General features: G+C 36.5%; 2 protein-coding genes across 3 annotated transcripts; both read left to right on the top strand.

The window, feature by feature from the left end:
• Window positions 1–1,789: 1,789 nt before the first annotated feature.
• pigu (phosphatidylinositol glycan anchor biosynthesis, class U) lies at window positions 1,790–13,182 on the top strand. Its single transcript, XM_067373608.1, has 12 exons — window positions 1,790–1,919; window positions 2,764–2,828; window positions 2,936–2,995; window positions 3,320–3,382; window positions 3,513–3,622; window positions 3,745–3,845; window positions 4,737–4,834; window positions 5,533–5,687; window positions 5,786–5,929; window positions 6,027–6,151; window positions 7,350–7,492; window positions 10,828–13,182. Exons 1-12 carry the CDS (start codon window positions 1,790–1,792, stop codon window positions 10,939–10,941), a joined length of 1,308 nt encoding a protein of 435 aa, XP_067229709.1. The 3' UTR covers window positions 10,942–13,182.
• A 5,198-nt stretch (window positions 13,183–18,380) lies between these two features.
• Window positions 18,381–24,641, top strand: osgn1 (oxidative stress induced growth inhibitor 1). Of its 2 annotated transcripts, none has more exons than XM_067373367.1 (6): window positions 18,381–18,580; window positions 19,969–20,036; window positions 21,074–21,210; window positions 21,399–21,590; window positions 22,014–22,105; window positions 22,461–24,641. In XM_067373367.1, exons 2-6 carry the CDS (start codon window positions 19,979–19,981, stop codon window positions 23,521–23,523), a joined length of 1,542 nt encoding a protein of 513 aa, XP_067229468.1. In that variant the 5' UTR covers window positions 18,381–18,580; window positions 19,969–19,978; the 3' UTR covers window positions 23,524–24,641. The 2 variants fall into 2 exon arrangements, with proteins under 2 accessions (XP_067229468.1, XP_067229467.1); XM_067373366.1 differs by lacking the exon at window positions 18,381–18,580 and adding an exon at window positions 18,592–19,043.

The following is a 24,641-nucleotide window of genomic DNA, read 5'->3' as shown; positions in this document are numbered from 1 at the left end:
GTGATTTTATTTATTAAATTATTTATTTATTAAATTATTTATTTAAATACAGATACAGTGCTCAGCGTGAATGAGTACACCCCCTTTGAAAACTAATATTTTAAGCAGTATCTCAATGAACACAAAAATTAATATTAGTATTCTGACTGATAAGTAAAGCTTTGCTGATCTTCTTGTAGCCTTCACCTTTCTGGTGTAAAGAAATTATTTTATTTCTCAGGTCTTGTGACATTTCTCTTTCATGTGGTGCCATTGCTGACAGCATGAAATGGGAAGGAGTTTTAACACACTTTTATAGTTAGCTGTCTGCTGGACACCTGTGTAATGAATAATTAGACTCACCTGTGGTTGAATTCTTGTTAAATTAGACATTTGTAGTCTAAAATTGCTCCAGGGACTTTCAGTGGGGTGTACTCATTTTTGCATCACCCTAATTTGAGTAAAACTGAAAATTGAGTTCTCTAAGTTATATTATTAACCTTACTTTCATGTTATAAGTTAAAAAAGATGTTATATAAAACTTCACTGAGATATTGTTTAAAATGTTACTTTTCAAAGGGGTGTACTCATTTACTCTGAGCACTGTATATATATTATTGTATATAGGCTATATTTTGGCAGGTCAACTAAATAGTTCTGTATTGCAAAATAAATAAATAAATAAACAAATATTAGGCATCAGCTGAAGTATCACGATAATCTAGATTTATATGATACATAGATTTAACTGAAAACTACTAGACTTTCCTCAGAATGCTTTATTAATGAAAATAAATTTTGTTACCAATCGAATTAAATCAGTGTAAACAAAATCTCAGCACTGCAGAAATGGCACAGAAGTGACATTTACCCTAGATGTATTTACACAGATGGTTTATGCTGCTCAGAGGTGGTAATAATGCACTGTGATTGCAATTGCATAAATAATGTTATGAGAATGATATTTTAAATATATATTTTGCAGCTGCAAGTTTTCAAATGAACATTTTAAATAGTGTATCTGCAGCACATACAACAAGGCCTACGGTACTTTTGACCGTTAAAACAAACAAACAGTGGCATCGCCAGTATTTTGAAGCTTTAGTATCACGATGTTACCGTAGTAGCGGTATACCGTAATCCAAACGTGTAACTTTACAACAAAACAAAAGTTCTGCCAGTTGAAAATGTTTACCAAATGTTACATGGTTACCAAATGTTTTTTTCCACAACTATTAAATTATTGTCAAATGCATTACAATGAAGGAGAAAATATGCAAATGTAGGCTACATTTTATGCTAATTTCATTATGAAAGTTATTATTTTAGATGAGTAAATATATGTCTAGAATAGATGGAACACTTTTTACGTGTAGTGAAAGTCAATTCATAAAGTCTTAACATTTGCATTTTGTTTGGACATTGGTAGCATACAAATAGGCTAGTTTTGTGAATGTACTAGCCTACCAATTACTAATACCAAAGTGATGATAGACTGCCCTTAATATGAAAGAAGAAACTGTGAGTGTAGCGGAATACAGATAATAAGTCTCTCAGACCAGTGAATAACATTAGCCTGGGGGTTAGACACAGTCATGGAATATGCAATAGTGTGTGATTTAAAATCTGTAAATTTCACTTCAGGACTGAGTTGTAACTTAGATACATTTAATAAACTTTCATAAATTCCATTATAGTTCCTACTAACTAAGCTTCCATTTTCTCCCTTATGAATCTTTGAGCAGGAAGCAGGTTGTGAACTACATTTCCCAGAGTGCATCGCGCTGACAGCTTCTTCCTCGCGACAAAAATGGCGGCTCCTTTAACACTCCTGATCATAGTGGCTGTGACAATAAGAGCCGTTTTATTCCGCTCCAGTTTGGCAGAATTAATTTCAGAAAGGGTCGAGGTAGTGTCGCCTTTGAATGCGTGGAAACGAGGTTTGTTCGTGGATATTTTCTGTATGGGAAAGATGCATGTTGATGATTTGTTCTTGCATGGCAGCCTCAATGCTGAGCTGTCAAATGAAGACTTGCTTTAAAGATACTGACAGCAGATCATGTTTTCATGCTGTATTTATGAGTTAATTATTGTTAATAACGTTATAGTTTACTGTAATATCACATCTCAGATATTCAGCATCAATGGAATATGCAATTTTGGACTCAGATTTGGACACAGCTTGTTGTTGTGGCACCCACCTTAATATTTATTTACAATATGTCTTGTATTGCACCGTTTGCATTACTGCAAATTGCTCTTAAGTTTGATTTTTATTTTTATTTTTTTCATGTGACCATCCATGTTATATTTAAACATTGTGGGAAATATTGATAAACTGTAGTCCACATTGAAGTGATGTGATTTTTGACCTTACACCCTTACAGGCTTGACATTAGTATTATTAATTTCACAACCCCGTGTGTGATTGATTTATTATTTAATAAATATACATTTTAAATTGTGTTTAATTCATTTTTTTATTTCCTTCATCAACATTAGCATCAATATTTTTTTCTGTGGTGTAAAAAAAAAAAGATTTTAAAACTCTAAATATTCTAATTAATATAATACATGCTGTTCTTTTAAACTGTACGTATAATAATTATACAAAAATTGTTATGTAAAATAGTATTAGATGGAGTATCTCATGTCACACTGTAGGACAGTGCTGTCATTGTTTAATATATAATGTGAAATATCTTTTTAAAGGCCATGCAATTGTAAATGATTCTTTGCTTTAGTTGTTAAATGCATAATGTGATTGATTTGTGGATTAAACAGTTGTGGAGGGTCTTGCCTTGTTGGATCTTGGGGTCTCACCTTACTCAGGAGATGTGTTTCATGAAGTAAGTTCTATTTGATTTGCACATCCATATCTATGTGTTTGATCAATTTTCTTTAAATTTTCAATTCTACAGTCAGAGATCAGCTTTTTTCTGATTATTTCTTCCAGACACCCCTTGTCATATACCTCTTTCATTTTGTGGTGGACTATGCAGAGGTTGTTTTTATGGTAAGTCCTTATTTTTTTGTTTGTCTTTGTTTTTTTTTTACACATCAGTAGACCGTGCAAAATGGGCAAGTGGATGCGACAATCCCAAACGTGATTTACTATGCAAGTTTCAATGCAATTTTCCAGTTTGCTGTGAATTTCCAACAAAAAAAGATTAGAGTGATTTAAGTGAGAGTGAGTTTATGAGGATGAAGAGATAACATAACCTATAACAAGATGTTAAAGATGCAAAAAGTGTGTTTGAATAATAGATCGTAAGTACTGTGTTTGTGTTCTTGTGCAAACTTCACACATGTAAATTTACTCGTATAACATTGTCATCAGATAGCAGATGGAATCACAGCAGTGGCTCTTTATCTGTCAATCCAGACTTATAACAAGAATGTGGTAAGTTATGTCTTGTTTTTTGTTGATATTTGTGTGTTTTAGAAGTTAGAGCCTGTTAATTTATTATGTTTTGTTATTTTTTTATTTTGGGATAGACTAAAAATGTCTTGCATCTTGGTGTATTTTGTAGTTTAGAAAACAGAAATATGCCTTGGAATCGGACCGGTATCCCGCCGACTGTTTGGAGCTCCTCCGCTCTCCCAAGGAGATGTTCTACATCCCCCTCAAAGTTGCCATGTTGTAAGTTCTGTTCAAGCTTTAAATCAAGACTATGCAATCACTTTTTTAATTTAAAGTAAAGCAACAATAAGTTTTCATGAAAAACGAAGGCATGCATTTTCATTTGACTAATTGTCTTGCAGTTATCTGTTGAACCCCTTCACCATCCTGTCTTGTGTGGCAAAGTCGACTTGTGGGCTGAACAATGCCATTATTGCGCTCTTCATTCTCTGTACATTAAAAGGTGAGATTCTCTTAGTGCACTTAAAGATGGGCCAAACTTTATTTATTTATTTTTTTTTTTTTATCAAAACTTCCTGATTTGCATTCTTCTGCATTGCATCCAAAGCATTTTGCTGGTGAAGTACATACTTCTGAGTCTGTAGTGAAACAGTATGCTAGACTGTAGTCTTGACATTGTGACCCACTATACAAACATTTTTTGCATTTGCATGTACACTATCATTAAGGTCAAAAAGATTTTTTATGAAATTAATACTTTTATTTAGCAAGGATGTGTTAAATTAATGAGTAATGACTTTATAATGTTACAAAATAATTCTATTTGAAATATACTTTTTAAAAATTTCTAATCATCAAGAACCCTGAAATAACTGTTTTCAACATTAATAAAAAAAAGAAATGTTTCTTGAGCAGCAAATCAGAATATTAGAATGATTTCTGAAGGATCATGTGACACTGAAGACTTGAGTAATGATGCTGAAAAATTAACTTTGCATCAGAGGAATAAATTACGTTTTAAAATATACTCAAATAGAAAACAGTTATTTTAAATTGTAAAAATATTTGACAATATCACCATTTTTACTGTATTTTTATTCAAATAAATCCATCCTGGATGAGCATAAGAGATTTCTTTTAAAAACATTTTAGCGGCCCCAAACCTTTGAATGGTCGCAAATATGCAAAGAAATTGTGATGGTTATAAAGCATCTCATTGAGAGTGTCTTGTTTTTGGGTCACCAGTCTTATTCTGGAATGACTGAGATCTTCAACAGACTTTGATTTGTGTAATTATTAAGAAATGAACAGCAGGTCATATGTAACTACTATTTATAGAGCATGGCATTATGTCTATAGATGGTTTACTGTATATGGTGTTGTCTTTTTTTAGGTAGTGCCTTGTTGAGCGGGATATTTTTGGCCTTGGCCACATATCAATCCATCTATCCTCTAACCCTGTTTGCTCCTGCATTATTGTTCCTCCTGCAGGTGAGAGTTTGCACTCAGACTAGTGCAGATACCATTTACATGAGCCTGACTATGTTTACATGTGCACCAATAATGGTATTATTTTCAATAATGAGAGTAAGGACTTAACCGCAGTAAGATGTTTACATGACACGAGAAAACGTCTTCACTCCCTTTTACATGCAATTTTCATTATTCTGTAATTATTTTTAACTCCATTATTCACATACCCATATGTACAGCAGCACAAATGTGTTACTGACCACTTCTTTAATATACTTGCATCAAATGCAAAACACATTTCTATGGACGTGTTGGAATTTTTCGGTGACGTGACTAAAACATTTATTTTGACCATTACTATACTGAATTATATTCATGTCATGCAATGTTGTCAACATGAACTCTGTTTATTCAGCACCCTAAAAATGTGATTCCTTTTTTACCTCTATGTTTATGAATCTGTGCATGACGACATCATCAGTGTGCGGATTCAGAGTGGAATAGATTTGATTAAAGTGTTTACATACCTGTTTATTGCATATTTGACTATAATTATGAGCTTAATTGCATCAATTTGATTGAAGATTTGTTTACATGAGGTGAAGTTTAATTGTCATGTCTAAATCTTATTACAGCCACGTTATGAGGGTGCATGTAAACAGTCACTGATGACCAAAATGAACACCCCCCCCCCCCTCTCTCTCTCTTTCTTTCAGAGGTTGTATATCCCAGTAAACCTGAGGAGAAGTAGTTTCTGGTTCTTCACTCTTCAGTATGTGTTCATATATGTGGGCAGTCTGGTGGTGATCACTGGACTCTCTTTCTTCCTCCTGGGCTCATGGGACTTCATCCCTTCTGTCTATGGATTCATGTCAGTCAGCAGTCATACATCACACTCTGTTTTGATTTTTCAAATACTTGTTTATTATTCAGATATCTACAGTATGTTTGTGTGTGTGTTTTCCACAGATTTTCTGTTCCAGACCTCACTCCAAACATCGGACTCTTCTGGTACTTCTTCGCAGAGATGTTTGAGCACTTTCGTCTCTTTTTCATCTGCGTCTTTCAGATCAATGTCTTTTTTTACACCATCCCGCTTTCCATCAAACTCAAGTAGGTCTTGCATATGGCTGAACATGGGCAACACATAAAGCAATGCATTCATTTAACATGTATAGCACTCTTATGGGTAAAAACGTCATTCAAACAGGGAGCATCCAGTGTTCCTCATCTTCATGCAGATTGCCATCATCTCCATCTTTAAGTCGTACCCCACCGTGGGAGATGTCGCCCTATACATGGCATTTTTGCCAGCCTGGAGTCACCTTTACCGATGTGAGTCTCTTTTCATTTAAATATGTTAACAGGTTTCCTAATTAAACAGGAAATTTGGGCATATGAGAGGTGTTGTCCTTTTTTTTTTTATTTTTTTTTTAAAAATTTCACTTTTTGAATGGAATTAGTGTAATAAATCAACTTTTTGATGATATTCTAATTATATGAACAGCACCTGTAACTTCAATTCAAAGGTCAACGTACTGGTTTTATACTCAATTGTGCAAAAAAAAAAAAACATAAGTCTGGAACAGGGGAGAAGTGAACCTCTCCAAGCAGTGTTCACTCTGCTCTCTTATAGCGGTAGCTCTGCAGCACACTCCTTATGAGCAACAGGTGTGCTAATTAACAGCAAGGAAAGCAGAGTGAGGGAGAGAGACAGTAAATAAGGAACTGCTTGAAGCAAGCTAGTGGTTTGCTGGACGCTAGACACTACTTCCGCATTTGTCCACGGCACTATTGTCATGTGGTTTCTACGTCAGTAAAGTCGGTAACAGGGAACTGACGTCATTGACAGGCGACTGCACTGCCCCGTGTCACTGTTTAGAATGGGAATTTTCTCATGATTTACAAGTAGTTGAAAACATTAGAGATATTGTTAGTAATCAGCTCGACAAAATATATAACACTAGCCTAGTGGTTTTTGGATATTTTACTGCTAAAATTGTACATATTGTACCTTTAAACTCTAAAAAATAAAGGTTCCAAAGGGTTTTTTTTTGCAGTGATGCCATATAAAACTATTTTTGGTTCCCCAAAGAACATTTCAGTGAACAGTTATTAAACTAACCATGTTGTCTATGTGTGAAGAACATTTTTTTTTTAAATCTACAGAACCGTTTTCCTCTATATAGAACCTTTTGTGCAATGGAAAAGTTCCATGGATGTTAGAGTTTTGTTCACAGAACCATTGACCAATAAATACATTTCATTTTTAAGAGTGCAAGTTAAAAAAAGTTTGTTAAATGGAGTACATGGCACTACACTTGTGTTGGTAGACACTTTGTGAATGACAGTTAATCAAATTCTGCAGAGCTTTCAGTGAAATTCTGTGTACACAGAAGCCTGCAAAGACATGCACTCTCTTTGTTTTTGTGCAATTGTTTGAGTTGAAATCTGCTAGCTTGCTTTTTTTAATGAAATCAGATGCATGTATTGAATTGTACAAATGAGTGCCTTTTCTTTCTTTCTTTCTCAGTTTTGAGAAACATCTTTCTTGTGTCGTGTGTGCTGTTGGCGTGCTCAGCGCTCTTTCCTGTACTCTGGCATCTGTGGATATACGCTGGCAGTGCCAACTCGAATTTCTACTATGCCATCACGTTGCTCTTCAACTTTGGACAGGTAAAGGGTCCCATCTTGACAAGCCACTTCACTTAAAGGGTTACTTCAGGATATAGCATTAAACTTTGTATTAGTAGAATACCACTAGTATTTTTTAATTACCGTGCTTTCCCCCTTCATATCAGCCCGAGGTGAGAGATTTATGTATTTTTATGATGCAAAAATCGCCAGAGGCTTATAGCTACAGCCAGTAATAGCAGGTAGTTCTGCATTTTTTCACCACGCCCATACATTTGCGCGTTTGAGGTTACTCATGGACATAGATCAAAGATTTTATCAAAAGTGGGTGTCAATTATATTTTTAAGCTTACAGTAATTAACTTTATTTTGTCTGCACTACATCAGTGGTTCATCTCGCAAATTTATCGGTCTCTGCAGTTATCTCAACCAATACAACAACAGGCTTTTGTGGTAACGTTAGCATAAATAGATAAATAAACTCAGTTTTACAGAACAGTGGCTTTACTTTGATAACAGTCAACTTATATGCAACTTATATGTAATTGTCTATCTAACGTTACTTTGCTAAGTTTGCAGTTTTACTGCTACCTACAACACTACATATAGGCTACTGTGTTATAGTATCAGCGAGTCTTACCTCTAAGCGAATACACTTAGTACCAGATGCCCAGGCTGTTCGTCCTCTGGGAAAGTGAATATCGATGGTATCGCGGTGTCCTTCAGAATGGTTCTCTTCATTGCAAAGATATTTGGTTCGTAGTCCTCGTGCTTGAAATGGAGACTACATATTCTGCGTTTTTTTAGGTTTTCTATAACGGTGTCATCTCCAAACTTCGGGTGTTTGATGGACCGCAGCCACTGTTTACATCGCTCCAAATCTTTAACTTAATCGGAAAATGATGGAAACTTACTTGTCCTTTCCTGGTTTTGGGTGTACATCCAAAGCAATTTAGCACCATTTCGCTGTAAATGTACGAACTAACTCATGATTTATTTGTTTGAATTTCCCTGGTAATGCCGCCTGTAACCGATAGGCGTGGTTTGGGCGTGGCCTCGCAAGGGCAGCGAAACAAGTGCATTCTGGGAGTTGTTGCCTTTCATCCACATTAGTCAAAAATACATTTTCTGCCTTTTCTCAGTCTAGAAAGCTCCAAATTCAAAAATAATTTCACATTTCTACTACATAAATGACCAATTTTAAATACACATTCATCTTTCCAGGGGTGAAGTACCCCTTTAAAACAGTTGGAAATATAATATTGATATGTTAGGCTACAAGTCATTAAGGCAGGGGTGCCAATCCTGCTCCGGGAGATCTACCTACCTGCAGAGTACAGGTCTAACCCTGATCAAACACACCTGTCTGTAATTATCAAGTGCTCTCGAAGATCCTAATTACCTACATCAGTTGTGTTTGATCAGGGTTAGAGCAGGGCTGCGTTCAGCCCCGACAAAACGTTGCAAAACTTTTTTTAAACGGAAACAGTGGTGCGTTGAACACCCTGTTCTGGGGCACGTTCAAGCTCAAACCGGTGCGCAACGTTTTGCTACGTTTTGAACGACATGTTTCCTGGAAACGGTGTGCAACAGGTTTGAGATACGTTTTCTCTTGTTTGGTGGGTGTTTCAGAAATGTCTGCCCAATCAGCGGCCAGATGTATATAAACCACGCGGTATTAAAGAGACAGGTATTAATGTTACGAAAATACTATACTTATATATTTTGTTATTGTATTGTGAAGTGACACTTTAATAAACTTTTCTATACTCCTCTGATTATATAATGGTAAATATTACAATATCATAGCACACCAACAGTGATCAGCAATAATGATAAGCCTAATACTCACAATAAAAATAATATAGATCAACACAGTCTCTGAGGGAAGAAGTGCATTATCCTTCACCTGAAATGTTTGTCTTTTCATGCTGAAATGCGAGGCAAATGATGTATCACAATAATTAGATTCCACAAATCCCTTCACTCGATTGGGATGTTCTCTTTTATTCTGGACAGCAAGGGCAATGACTGTAACATCGAGTGTATTTTGCAGTATTAAACAAGTATTTATATCTATTTCATCAGGCTCTGAAAATTCTTCAAAAAGAACACAAAGAATGTCCTTCTCAGCTGCCATAGTTGCAACACTTGCATCATCAGAACGGGGTGTTCAATGCACCAGCGTTTCCGTTTAAAAAACGTTTTGTCTGGGCTGAATGCAGCCCTGATGACTTTAATACCGCATGGTTTATATGCATGTTGATGCTGATTGGGCTAACATTTTTGCACACCCACCAAACAAGAGAAAACGTATCTCAAACCTGTTGCACACCGTTGCACACCGTTTCCAGGAAACATGACATTCAACAGGGAAACCGTAGCAAAACGTTGCGCACCGGTTTGAGCTTGAACGTGCCCCTAAACTCTGCTGGAAGGTAGATCTCAAGAAACAGGATTGGGTACCTCTACTTTAAGGTAGCCAAAAATGACGTTTTATTCTTAGTTTTTAGCCTCAAGGTAGAGTGTGTTTCTGTGTTCATTAGACTATAATAGAAGCTTGTCATGCCAGGTTTTTTCCTGTACTTATAGAGGTATTACACACAACCTGGTGTCAGGTTGCAAAAAAAGATGGAAGAAAGGCCTATTGGAATGCATAGCAAAAAAAAAAACTAGTAAAATAAAGGTTAACTGCAAATATAGCAGCAGTTATCCACTCCTAGTTTTTGATGTTTGAAAATTTTGGATATGACAGTGTTTACAGCTACTAGGCTAACAAATTGTGAGTGGAAAAATCGATGTAGGAACAAGGTTTCATTATTCATTAACTTGTATTACTTTCAACTAAACAGTCCCGTATTAGGTTAACCAGGGCTGCTGGCAGCACGCCTTACACACGAGGCACGTGCACCTCATGCTTGCTTCACAATGTGACAACAAATGCCATATTTTTTGTAGAGAAATTAGACTTACCCCCGGTTTCACAGACAAGGCTTAAGCTAGTCCTAGACTAAAATGCATGTTTGGGCTTTTTTAACTGAAAGCAACTTGCTCTGACATATCTTAAAATATGTCAGTGCCATTGTTTTGTCTCAAGATGCACACCAGTAGTGTTTTTTTCTAGCCTACGTTTATAAAAGATACTTACTTAAATGCCCTAACTGAACTAAGGTCTAATCCTGGCTTAGTCTAAGCCCTGTCTGTGAAACCGGGACATTATGTCTGGGGATTTACAGCATGTGGTTTTCTTTATAAATGACCTTTTCAACATATTTGTCACAGTTTGAACCCATAACGAAACTAAAAGTTAACTTAGTGAGTACTATTAAGTTTACATAATACATGAACTAATGTCATGTGTGTTTATGCCACCACAGATCCTCCTGGTATCGGATTATTTCTATGCCTACCTGCGTCGAGAACATCACCTGACGCACGGCCTCTACCTGAAGAAGGAAGATGGTTCTGAAGCCACTCTAGTGTTAAAGTGACCTTCTTTCACAGGACTAAGAGATCTCACCGACTGCCTCACACTCCCATATCTTTACTTGTTTTTTATTTAACTTTCCATTCACACTACACCCCCCCCCATGTCTTTTACTTTTTCACCTCAACTTGCCTCTCCTTTCTTTTTTCAAAACCTGTTACTTTCTTTTGCACATTTGAGCATTGTACCTCATGTTTGGATGTTGACACCCCCTCTTGGACCAAAGCTGTTTTGTAAGAGACTTTTTGATAATGGAGCCAACTGAAGGTGTCTGAGTGATACAGGAACTTTACTATTACTTTATTTGGCTCCCATGAATGGTGTAAAAAGAGGTGGGTAGAAAGGTTATTTTCACTTTTGTTTTGCTTGTTGTCTTTCTTTGTTTCAAAGGATTTGCTTTCTTTATTAAACTCCATTCAGACAGTGAGGTTGCTTAGTTGGAAGTGCAGTTTGTAGTCATGGTCAGTAGAGGGTATAATATGAATGTGCAGTGATGGTACAAACTCTGACTGCAGAGGGCCCAAACTGACAGACTCCTCAGAGCCTTTGTGGACGTTTTAGCGGACAGTCCAACATGAAGAGGTGGTTTTGTTCTTTGTATGTGTTTTTTTTTAACTCAAACAATTAAGAGTTGCTTAAATATTCAGATTTGGTGCTTTCTGTATGACAGTTTTGTTTGTTATTACAGAATGAGGGATTAAACTGCACTGCAATTTTATTTATTTTTTTAATTGGTGATGGTTTGAATTGTTTATTGTTCTGATTCTGGAATTAACCGGGCTGGATTTACTTTGATCTGTGCTTTTGATCTAACTCCAGGACACATGAATTGATCTACTGCACACCTGTACGACTCAGCCCTCTTGTGGTTAGACCATCCTTGTAGTCCTTAAATCATGGAATTTTCCATTGCCTGTATTGTTTCCAGACTTCTCTAATAATCTGCCCTTTGGCCAGGTAGGAAGACGTAAACATCCGTGCGGCTTTGATTATGAGGTCACCCGATCCAAAGTTTAGTTTGTGGAAGTCATCTCTAATGTCATAAAGATGTAGATATTGAAGGTTTACAAACATATGCTTGCCATTTTATTTACACATGCAATGACATACTTATCGTACCTTATGTTGACCTTATATGACATACTGTATAACGCAAATGTATTTTCCTTAAGTAAATTGTCATCAGTATTTTATATCATACTGTAAATTAAACTACAGGAATATAGTTCAAAAATAATTTAATAATTCTTATTCATTTTGTCTTGATTTTGAGTAAAAATATGCTAAATTAAGACTTGTTTTCAATTAAGATTACTTTTCTTACCATATTGGCAATACTTTTTTCTATTTTAAGCCTCACTTTTTTGTTTAATGTATGCTTAAAACAAAAAAGATCAATAAGGTAAGAAAAAAATTACTTTATTTACTTTGGAAATCAAGACAAACACTGATTTAAGGTTGTTGTGTTTTTGTTTTTTGTTTTTTTGTATAATACAGCATTTTGACTGAAACTTCTGACCTTAAGTGACCATTTTGAGCAAAAATTAAATGTTACCCCGGTAGATAGTACCCTTTCTTTAAGTTGGACTAGCCAGTACTAAGACCTTTCTGTCCTTGAGGAGGTTATTTATTGTGTTCTTCTGGATGATTTTCCTCCCCTGTTTTACTTTGGATGAACAAGTGTTACACAGACTTGCGTTCATAAATATGCTCTCGGTACCAAGCTAGAAACATTTGAATGGACTGGGAACTGTGAAAATATGTGGTTGGCAAGATATTAAGGGCTTTCCTCCTGCTCGCATCAGAGATGAAACTGCAGGGAATATTTTAAATAGTTAAAGGGTTAGTTCACCCAAAAATGAAAATGTCATTAATGACTCACCCTCATGTCGTTCCAAACCCTTAAGACCTCCGTTCTTCTTCGGAACACAATTTAAGATATTTTAGATTTAGTCCGAGAGCTTTCTGTCCCTCCATTGAAAATGTATGTACGGTAGACTGTCCATGTCCAGTGTCACTGCGGAGTTGTGAACGCGGATTGACAACAGACCCGGAAGAGAAGACGATGCTGAATAAAGTCATAGTTTTTGTTATTTTTGGACCAAAATGTATTTTTGATGCTTCAAAAACTAACTAACCCACTGATGTCACATGGACTACTTTGATGATGTTTTTATTACCTTTCTGGACATGGACAGTATACCGTACATACATTTTCAATGGAGGGACAGAAAGCTCTCGGACTAAATCTAAAATAGCTTAAACTATGTTCTGAAGATGAACGGAGGTCTTACGGGTTTGGAACGACATGAGGGTGAGTCATTAATGACATAATTTTCATTTTTGGATGAACTAACACTTTAAATGTTTTGTCAAGATTATTTTTTTCTCATTTTGAATGCAGTGGTTCAGAAATGTGCACAATGAAGTATTACGCATGAAAAGACCTCCATTTCACATTACCCTGGTTCCCCTTTTGGTCTGAGAGAAGAGTTTGGGTCGTTTAGGATGTCAAGACACTGATTTTTAAATGATTTGTCAATTATATTGTGATTAAAATGCCAATAAAGATTATTTCTCAGTTGTGTTGTTTTGTTAAACTACATGTTGGTTCTCGATTTATGAGATTTTGTAATCTTATGATCTGTTTTCTTTAAGGTAAAAGTTCAGTTTACATTCAGCCTGTCATGGGTTTTCATCGAGAAACAAGAAGTGTAATCTCTCATGTCAGCAGGTATTGTTAGTCACAGTTCAAGCACATTGCTAATAGCATAACTTGATGAATGAACTAATGAATAGACTTCTTAGAAAAGTTTGAAGTTTTCTATGTATTCTAGATGATACATACATTGCAAAAGCATTCCTTTAAATGCTGTCAAAGGTTTGTGCCATATGTCAATGAGAGCTTTGTAGGAATAACTGACAAATGACATTGAAACAAGATCGTGCAGAAAAAAAAAAAAAATACATTTTGAAAATTGAGCAATGATGCCCCACCTGCTTCTGATTGTCAAATACTTCAAGCTGTCTTGAGTGAAACAAAGAGATTTAGCATTTTATTCCCAGTTGCAGCACAAACTCAATACTTGTCTGAAATTGAGTCATGTTTTGTCTATAGTTTATCATTTTAATGTTTTTTGTTTGTTTTTTGCTTTGAAACATTAACTGTACTGACTTGCTTGTTTGCATTTGCCACAAATTACATTACAATCATTTTTTGTAAGTCAAAATGATGTTAGTCATGCCAAGTGAAACTCAGAATGACTCGGCATAACTTTTTTCCCTCCCTTGTTTTGGTGCCCTTTCACCTCTTCCAGCAGATTTAATTATTACTTGACTAAAGGGTTATGTAGATTTCATTATTTATCTTGACATGTTTATTTTTTAGATCATTTCCTTTTGAATATTGATCTTCAGCTATAAAATGTAAAGCTATTAGTCACAATAAATCATAAGTTAATATTTAAATTATAGTTTTCTTTGACATTGAAATAATTTTAATAATTTCCTGTCACTGGAATCAAAGTTTGTTCATTCTTTACAATCAGGTCGTGTATGTTCACAGTTAACGCATAGTTGACATGAACTATTACCATGAGCGATACTTTTAGAGCATTTATTAATCTTGGTTAATGTTAATTTCTACATACATTTTTAACACTTAAAGTTAATAAATGAATACTGAGTATGTTTATAATTAACCTAAGCTGTAAAAAGTTATTGTTTACTTTTAGTTCATGAAATCTATAATGCTACCAAATGTTAACAACTTATAGAGTATACAAACCATATACAGTATACAAACTAAAGTTTGCTTAACACCACACTTCCTTTCATGTGGTTTCTGTGCAGACTGACCGACTGGATAATGTTGCATAAGCATTTACATAACATCTGAGCTACCATGACAACTTCACGGGACTCGATGAATCAGATTTTCAAGTCACCATTCTTTTGTTGAAGCTGATAAAGCGATGTATTGTGATAACAGACTTGGTTCTCTTTGTGAGTGCCGTTGACTCTTGGATAGACTAAAGGGAAATGCTTTTGCGAGCCTTTTGAAAAAGGGCCCCTCATCCTGCCTAACTGGAAACTTGTTGAGTCATGTGCTGACTAGCCAACAGAATATAAGGAGTTACTGAGGTACAGCATGGAAGGTATTAATGAAGGGTCACAATGTTAAAAAGACAGCATGTTCTTGCCATAATCGGTTAGTAAATTGTTTGGTAACCAAGAACAAAACCGCCTTACCAAACCTCAAAACCGTTATCCAAGCTTTAATCAATGGTGTAATTATGTTTTTTTTTTTGTTTTTTTTTTTGTTTGTTTTTGTTGCACAGAGTGTTTAGACATGACTCCATGACAAATCTTTGTTCTTATTATTATTTTTTTTTTACATATACTATTTTAGAACCACTGCAATGGTAACATTGTAATTCTTCTCTAGTATTCTTTGAAAAACCTTGGAGTATCATATGTCGTGGTATATGAATGTGATACCAAGATAAAAGTAATATATATTATATTTGTCTTTCAGCTAAATACCAATATGAATTTATGACTTCAGTTCACAGGCAACATGGTTGCTTTTTTTGAATGCATGATCATATTTCTAGACACGCTGTTCTACTTATTAGTCAGACATTAAAGCTGCCAGCAGGCGCTGTTCCCTTGAACTAAGTATTAAAAAGTCTCCTTTCATTAAAAAAAGTTCATGGGAACCCAAATACACCCATGAGAAAAGACCTTGAATGTGGATTTAAGTAATTAGTTCTCAACAAAGGAAACTTTCTTTCTTTTTTGAGGAGGGTGGAGGTCAAAGAAAGTAACACAAATGTTTACTAGTTAAATTGCAGCACCTGACCTAGTAAGCATGTCACCAGTCACGTACAATTATTGTTTTTATGCTGTAACTAAAAAATGAATATTGATTTAGTTTTTTTAATTGCTTTGGTGCAATTTTCACAAGAAATTGGTAAATTTTCAAAACTCTTAGTCCTAATATCACAACAGATCATCAAAAGTGCACTTTTTTCAAACATTTCACTTAGTGCAATACACAAAATCACAAAATTCAATACACAAAATAAGTGTTTCATCTATATAAATATTTAATTCCGAGTAACTGCCTTTCATAATGCTATTACTATCATTTGCATCTCTTTTCATTAAGTTTAATACATTTGACTATTATTTAATCTAGCTGATCTTAATGGTTAATCAATGAATCATTTGGTACGGATAATAGTATCATCAAAAGCAATTTATTCTTTTAATGTTCAAAGTGTGTGTGTGCGTGCGTGTGCGTGTGTGTGTGGTCATTGTGTTCTCTACATTATGAGGAACAAATGTCCCCACAAGTATACACTGTTTGCAGAATTATTAGCCAAGTTGATTTTCTGATCATATTTTTTTTCCAAGCACATTTTACCAATTCCAATCCACATCATCTTAATAACTACCATTAATATTGTTTGCAATCATTTATAAGTGATGGCTGGAAATGAAAAATGCCTTGCAGAATTATTAGGCAGGTTTTCTTTTACAGACAAAATGAGCCAAAAAAGAGATTTAACTCAATTTAAATACTCATGAGAAGGACGCAATACTAATGCAATACTAGAAATTGCAAAGTTAAAGCATGACCATTGGACAGTGAAATGCTCATTGGATCAGCGGGGTCATACAAAAACAGGTGGAAAAGAAAAGACACATGTTAACTGCAAAATAAAAGGTGAAGAATTAAGTGTGAAACCATCAGGAACCCTTTAGTCTCCAGCGCCACCATTTTCCAGAACTGAAACCTACCTGGAGTCTTCAGAAGTGTGAGGTGTCAGGATCTCAGAGACTTAGGTTAGGTGAAGAATCCTAAAAAATGACCCGCTCTTAATAAGAATCACAAGCTGAAGTGTTATAAAATACATGAAGACTGGGTTTTTATAGACCTTATAGACAGTCAGGGGCGTAGTTTGTGGGGGGTGGGGTGGGGGGGGGGATGGTAACCCCCCCAATATTCAAATCCATCAGTTACAACCCCCCCAATACAATACAACCATACCAACGTTCAACCCCCCCAAAGTTGAAACCAAATCTACGCCCTTGTAGACAGTATATCACAATATTCTTGTGTTGTGAAACAGTGATTTTGGAATGAAAACGTGTAAAACCAGAATGAAAGCTTTAGGTTTTGAAAAGGGTGAGGTTTGAGGGGAAATTTACAATGTGATACAAATGTGATCGGTTTGGATTTTAATGGTTTTGAAAATGTACAGCTTAGTCGTGAAAATAGTACTAAAGTCAATAAAAAAAAAACTGTAAAGGTTTTATATCTATACTTTACAACAAGCAAACTGAACATGCATAAAGTTCAAATTCAAAAGAATGTAAATTAAAACTAGATTAAAAAGTTTTGAGAATGGCTTGAGAAAGCCTAACCAGAGAAAACATTTGAAGTAGTTTTAAAGGGTTAGTTCACCCAAAAATTAAAATTATGTCATCATTACTCACCATAAATTATATTTATGGTGAGTAAAAAGATATTTTGAAGAAAGTTTGTAACCAGGCCACTTTGGGGCACCATTGACTTCCATAGGAAAAAAAGGATAGATAGATAGATAGATAGATAGATAGATAGATAGATAGATAGATAGATAGATAGATAGATAGATAGATAGATAGATAGATAGATAGATAGATAGATAGATAGATAGATAGATAGATAGATAGATAGATAGATAGATAGATAGATAGATAGATAGATAGATAGATAGATAGATATCTTATTTGAACATTCCATCAATGTAAATTCAAGGGATTTTTCCAAGTTTTCATGTCAAATAGTATACCAAGTCAGAATATATATATATATATATATATATATATATATATATATATATATATATATATATATATATATATATATATATATATATATATATGTGAATTATATATATATATATATATATATATATATATATATATATATATATATATATTTTTTTTTTTTTTTTTTTTTTTTTTTAAGAAAAAAAAATGATACAGTTACAAAATATACAAACAAAATTCACAAACCTTTAGCAGTTCTCATTGCTGTCAGTCATGAAGCAATTTGCAATTCTGTAATAAATGTCTAGAAATTTAATATTGTGAATAAAGAATCTTCTATTAATAAATAACTTTTTTATTACAAAAGAAAGGCTGACATAATTGTTTAGGGGGCCAAAAAAGGTCATCATTTTGTATGGGAGAGACTGTTCAAGCCGCTGCGTTTGCCTATTGGCTGATGTGGAGTGACAGCAAGATTCAGACCAATCAGGGATGAGATCATTGTCAGTGAGTGGAAAACTACAAGCCACAAAAGACGCTCCTACGTCACCCCACACTGCACCAATCATAAGCGTTATGTCTTGCGATGATTGGTTCGTATGGGATGGACAGCGAAGAGGAATTATAAAACCCATTAGCGCACGAGTCGAGTGTCGTGGGTTGCAACGGTGCGGCATCTCGCTTTACAGCCGAGAGGCTACGGAGGAAGCTATCTTAACGTTTGTTTTACTATATTTCTGCAGCCGCTCTGCTTGGACATCCAAGACTGTGTTGTCTTAAGTGAAGCCTTATTCGCACCTCGGATATTTGCACTAAAGGTTAGTGGGTTTTTTTTTTACATTCATGATGGCTTACTTTCATCGCGCCAATATATTACATTACAAATCTTGATGACTTACATCATATTTTGCATCACCTCCTAGATCATTATAACTCATCTTTGTTCTTGTTTCCTTAATTTGGTGTTGCGTCGTAATGTGTCCGTCGGATATGGAAATTGTCTCGTGGGCATGTCTGGACAGTGGGCAGCACGCACGCGCGCGCGCCTGTATTACAAGCATCTGGGTTACGCGTCAGACGGTTACCGGCTTTCGTGTAATCTTCGTTAAATGCAATCCAGTTGAGCTGCAGTCTGGGGTTTCTGATCAGGCTATTCCCGCATCCTGCCAGTTAAAGGGGCGGAGAGGCTCGCGCGCACTCAACGCGACTGAAACCTTAAGCCGTCGCTGGGAAACACATGTTGTCCTCTCTGGAAAGTTCTGTGGAGCGCAGAATGCCTCGGTTAGAACATGCATTCTCAAGTATGAGCGAAGATTAAAGCAGTAGTTCACCCATAAATAAGATCATTTAAATTGGGGTGTATGTGAAAGCGTACAATTGAGTTCCTTGAATGGACTTACGAACTGACCTGTGCACGCGGCTCGCTGTCACGCTGCCCTACTTGCAAATAGCGAACAAGTTCTGTTTGACAAGTGGGGAAATAGCTGTTACTAGGTGACCCACAATGAGCAGTTCGATCATTTTAACTTTCTATTTCACACGTTGGTTACTGCGCTGTCACACTTTGAAGCTACGCGCGTTCACTTTCTTAGCGTTGATCTTGAATGACTTGTGTGCTTCTACTTTTTTTTTTTTTTTATATGAGTTGGACATGTAGATGATTCTAAACAGCAGCCTCATAAACCGTCCAGAACATAGAAAACGTTTTGCACGTACTTTGTTAGACACACACGCCCCCCTGGACTTCATTCAAGAAAACGGGAAGAGTCTAAACTACAGTTCCGTGCATTATGCATGTATATATTCAAGTAAAATAATGACGAGCTTATATTTAAAGCGTATTTTAGAAAATAAAGTGGCAAAGTAAGAGTTATGTCATGTCGTGTGGTCCCTATTCTGAATAACTCAGCGAGTTTGACTGAGGCGCGGTCACTTTAAGAAATTGTGCACACTCATGGTTACACTGAACTTCTCTTGCGTAATAACACTCCAGTTAATTCATAAGAAGTATTGGCTGAGGCTTACAGCCTGCCTTACTATAATGCAGATTATATTGGGTTATCTAATAGAAGGGGACCGTATTAGTAGCTAATTATTGTTCATGACCATCATTGAGTGGTCTGGATTGTGTATCTTGGGAGGGGGTTTTATGGTTGTGTTGATGGCTTTTGCAACTCACCATTTGTTCTCTTTTTGCTTGTGACAGGAGAGCCACCATGGAGCTGTACAACAAAGACACATTTTCTGAGGATATCCTGCCTGTTGTCATTGTTGGTAAGAGTCAACATTATATATTTGTTGTTGTAAGCTTTATGTGGTTAAGTGAGTTCATGTGACACATGACATCATCTCTTCCATGACACCTCAAACAACTTTTAATGCACGTTCTACATGCAAAATATCTCCATTCTTTTACTATTTTTTTTCTCTCTCTCGTTTTCATCTTTGTTTCATCTAGACTGTACTTCTGTGAGCAATTTGAAATGTTGTATTCCAGCCAAGGTCCAAAATTAACTAATGGACCGGCTCAAATGGAATCTGTGCATGCCGATCTCTGCAGAAAGACTTGTGCAGAATTGGTACGCCTGTTGATTACAATGTTCTGCACATCCACCACTTTTTGGATTTTTGTATATTCAATTTTGGTTACTTTCATAATTCTTACAGCTACCAATTATAGGTAGTGCTCTCAGTTTAAAACATTTAATGTTTAAATGCAAAAAAAAGTCTGGATGTGCTGATGACAGGTGAATTGGGGGAAAAAATGACCAGTCATAAATATTTCTTACCAGCCATTCGCATACCCACTTACATCAGATTAAAAACCGTGAGGCTCAGACTATTGATTTGTGGCCGTTTCTAAACTTTACCAGCTTAAAGGGATAGTTCACCTATAAATGAAATTTGTCATCATTTACTTACTCAAATGTCATTCCAAAGCTTTATGAATTTTTTATTTATTTTTTTTTATTTTTTTTTTTTCTTCTGCTGAACACAAAATATATTTTTAAGAACAGTTGATGGGCCCTATTGACATCCATAGTATTTTTTTTATTTATTTTTTTTACCCATATTCTTTAAAATCATTTAAGTTCAACAGAAGAAAAAAAAAATACAGGTTTGGAACAACTTGAGGGTGAGTAAATGACAGAATTTTCATTTTCGTGTGAACTATCCCTTTAACGTCCTACTTTAGAGACCATTTGAACATCTTAATTTTCACACCAAAAAAATCATCTGAGCTATGAAAAGTTATTTGGAAAATATTGCAGAGCATTCAGTATTTACATACATGGCTTTGTTTCTAACAGGTAATGGACCTTCAGGGATTTGCCTCTCTTATTTGCTGTCAGGATACACGCCTTACCTTTCCCCCGATGGTGTCCATCCCAACCCGATTTTGCATAACAAACTGACAGAGAACCCTCAGCTGTCTTTGCTTGACCAGGTAACACTTAATCCCCTTACACACATGTACCACACCTCTTTACATAACAAGTGGTGATTGATTGTATAGTTTTCACTAGACGTCTCTATAGGCTGTTCCAAGGATTAGTGACTTTGTCAATGAAAATAGTTCAAATTTGTTTTCAAATACAGAAAAAAATTCTTCATTGTCTTAATATGTGCATGTAGGAGCTGGAGTACCTGTGTGAGGGTGTAGAGGGCCGTTCGTCAAACCCTGTGGCTGTGCTCTTCGATGCCCTCCTCCTTCCAGATGGCGACTTTGGGGTGGATTGCGCTTCCCCGCTGATATGGCGACATGAGCCGGAAAGGGCCACTCCCCATCTTGTACTGGGGAAGGGACCACCTGGAGGGGCCTGGCATGTAAGTAACCACTCCTAAAATACTTCTGGCTTCTGATCTAAGGCCTCAATGGTCCTATTGTTCACTTTTTCAGGAAACTGTATTTTCTTTTACTGTAATATAGTTAAAATGTCTGTATTATCAATGAATCTAAACAGAATCACTATTGAGCATAATGGGGGGGGGGGAACGTAAAATGTTCAGACATATTACAATAATGAGAAATAGGGTGAAATATAAATTGAATATGTTCAAGAAGGGTTTCATGAGGTTCACCCTAATACAGAAGTACAGCCCTGTGGGAAAAGCATGTGACTAATGTTTGCAGGTCTGAAAGCAATTTTGAAAGCGGTTTTGTACCGGTTTGATCAGATGGTATTCTTGTGCTTTTCCTGCTTCATATGTAGATGTGAAGTTGTTGTTTGTTGTTCTTGATTCCTGCAGGCGATGGAGGGCTCAATGTTGACTCTCAGCCTGGCTAACTGGATGGAACTTCCTGGTTTGAAGCTGAAGGACTGGATGAGAGATAAACGACGGTATGAAAAACGAAAGAGAAACATATTTAATCGGTGTATGGAACATTGGGAACATTGTTTCATGCAACATTCCTAGGAAGATTCTTATGATGAATTTGAAATGAGTATGAAAATATTTTTTCCTTTGCTAATATGTAAAATTTGGCTAAAAATGTAAATACTGTGGCTTTGTGGTGCCTTTAACCTTGCTACGTTTGTTTGAGCTACTCAAAATAATATAGCCCATCCAAAGTCAGCATTTTTGAAAGTGGTGTGAATGAATTTGGCATAATAAGTATAAAACATATTTCTAAAAGTTTGAAATGACCAAAATGATGAAACGGATCAACTAACATTTTGTATGTTTTGTGTCTAGAAATTTACGTAATGACCGGGCCACGCCAGCTGAGATTGCGTCCTACTACCAGCACTATGTGACTAAAATGGGTCTGGAGAGGAGCTTTGCTTGCGGCACCACCGTAACCTCGGTCTCTCGGGTTTCCCTTGAATCTGACTGCTCCGTTTGGAAGATCCAAGGCCTCCAGAGAAGAGCAAATGGTGGTGAAGAAAAGGAAGTAATCGAAGTCCCATTCACCGTGTATGCAGAGAATGTGGTGCTTGCCACAGGAACCCATGACATCCCAGCCCGTCTTGGCGTGGAAGGCGAAAACCTTTCTTTCGTGTGCCACAGCTTCTGGGAGCTGGAGGCCGCCATTTCCTCAGGGCGTTTAGATGGCGCCTCAGAGCCAGTTCTTGTGGTTGGTGCTGGCTTGACGGCGGCAGACGCCGTTCTCGCGGCTCACCACTTGAACACGCCTGTATATCACGCCTTTAGGCGACCTGTGACTGATCCGGCACTCATCTTCAACCAACTGCCCAAACTCCTCTACCCTGAGTACCACAAAGTGCACCAAATGATGAGCCAACAGCAACACAAACTGAGTGAGAAGGTGGTTAATCTGTCCAACCAACCTGCTGAGAGCACCAACTCGTATACCTGTTACCCTGGTTACCTCAGTTACCCAAAGCACCGTGTGGTTGCCTTCAGACCTGATGGCAAGTGCGTGCTAGAGGATGAGGAAGGGCTACAAACAGTGCTACAAGTCTCAATGGCACTCGTTTTGATTGGTGCCCATCCCAACCTGTCATTCCTTCCAGAACATGGTCGCCCACTGGCGTTGGACTCCAAAGAGTCAATCAGCTGCCGTAGGAACCCGTTAGACGTGGATCCGTACACGTATGAGAGCGTGAAGGAGCCAGGGATGTATGCCATGGGTCCACTGGTGGGTGAGAACTTTGTGCGGTTCCTGAAAGGCGGAGCTTTGGCCATTGCATGTGACATCGCCCGTAAACGAAGTACAAAACTACAAAGTGCGACAGAAAATGGCACAACCAGCTCATTGAATATTCAGTTGACCAACTGTACCTTGGAAGCATGAAAAGACATAGACTTAAAAAGAGATTTTTATATATAGCTATCTGGTGCATTCCGGAAATGCTCAGTGGTTCTGCTCCGATTGACGTGAAGGAACCAGTAGCTGAACGGTTCAAGGCCGTTCCCACATCCCACTGCAAGTGCTTGCATGCAGACTGCGAATGCACTGGCACAGATTTGTGTAGTTAATGGCTAACTAACCAGGCCTAAACATTAATCCGAGTCTACGCACACCGGGTGCTTTAACTTCAGGGATTCATTTGTGCATGGCTGCTCATTTGAAACACTACTCTTGTTCTCATGGCAATCTTGTCTGTTGTGCCAAATTAATGTTTGTAATTGCCGTGTTTACAAATCTAACATTTTCTTCATGGTAAGGAAAACGCAAAACTATTCTTTGCCAAGCAAATGCTGCGCTTGTATCAATGTTGGTACTGACGCTCTTATTGTCGTCTTCATTGATGAATGTAGAAACCTTGGTGGACCTAAAAAAAAAAAAAAAAAAAAAAACATTTGCAACATTTAAAATTTTTGTCTTCCATACATTGCCTTCCCAAGTAAAGCATACACCTGTAGTGAGTCCATTGGTTATTCCAGCAAACCTGACTTGACTGGCTAGTTTTAAGGCTCTAAGATTTTCTTGTTTCATGCTGCTGTTGCTAACTAAAAGCCAAACCTCAGTGAGGTCAGGCTGCACTTACAAAACTGACCACGAGAGGGCCTTTGCACACCGTGACTGAAGCCAGCGACGTTGCATCAGACATAATGATCCTTCATGACATTATTTGAATCAAGGATGTGTCCAACATAAGCTTATTTATGACCGATATGGGCCAAATGTAACTTTGCCTATGAGATTGACACATTAACTGTACTTTTTAGATAAAATGCATATCTAGTTCATTTTAAGACAACTATTCTACACTGAACATTGCAACATTTGTTTTATCTTAACTAATTGTACTATATTTGCCTATAAGTTATGATCCCTGGCAGCTCTGATTAAACATGTTTGTAAATATGGTTTGTACTCTTTGGAAAGGAAAAAAATACAAACAAAAATTGTATATTTTATGTACATTGATCCTTGCAGTCAAACACTTCAAATAAAATAAATGGAGT

The sequence above is a fragment of the Chanodichthys erythropterus genome, chromosome 21 (assembly GCF_024489055.1).
Source record: "Chanodichthys erythropterus isolate Z2021 chromosome 21, ASM2448905v1, whole genome shotgun sequence".
Taxonomy (NCBI): Eukaryota; Metazoa; Chordata; class Actinopteri; order Cypriniformes; family Xenocyprididae; genus Chanodichthys; species Chanodichthys erythropterus.
Note: the sequence above shows the minus strand (reverse complement) of the source record. Positions and strands in the feature narration are given on the sequence as shown.

Bases quoted from the DNA above. Each gene is read 5' to 3' on its own strand.
- pigu (XM_067373608.1), top strand. From the start codon at position 1,790: ATGGCGGCTCCTTTAACACTCCTGATCATAGTGGCTGTGACAATAAGA. The intron at 3,846-4,736 runs GTGAGATTCTCT...GTCTTTTTTTAG, and splicing joins CATTCTCTGTACATTAAAAG to GTAGTGCCTTGTTGAGCGGG. The intron at 5,688-5,785 runs GTCAGTCAGCAG...TGTTTTCCACAG, and splicing joins CCTTCTGTCTATGGATTCAT to ATTTTCTGTTCCAGACCTCA.
- osgn1 (XM_067373366.1), top strand. From the start codon at position 19,000: ATGTTGTCCTCTCTGGAAAGTTCTGTGGAGCGCAGAATGCCTCG. The intron at 19,044-19,968 runs GTTAGAACATGC...TGCTTGTGACAG, and splicing joins GTGGAGCGCAGAATGCCTCG to GAGAGCCACCATGGAGCTGT. The intron at 20,037-21,073 runs GTAAGAGTCAAC...TGTTTCTAACAG, and splicing joins CCTGCCTGTTGTCATTGTTG to GTAATGGACCTTCAGGGATT.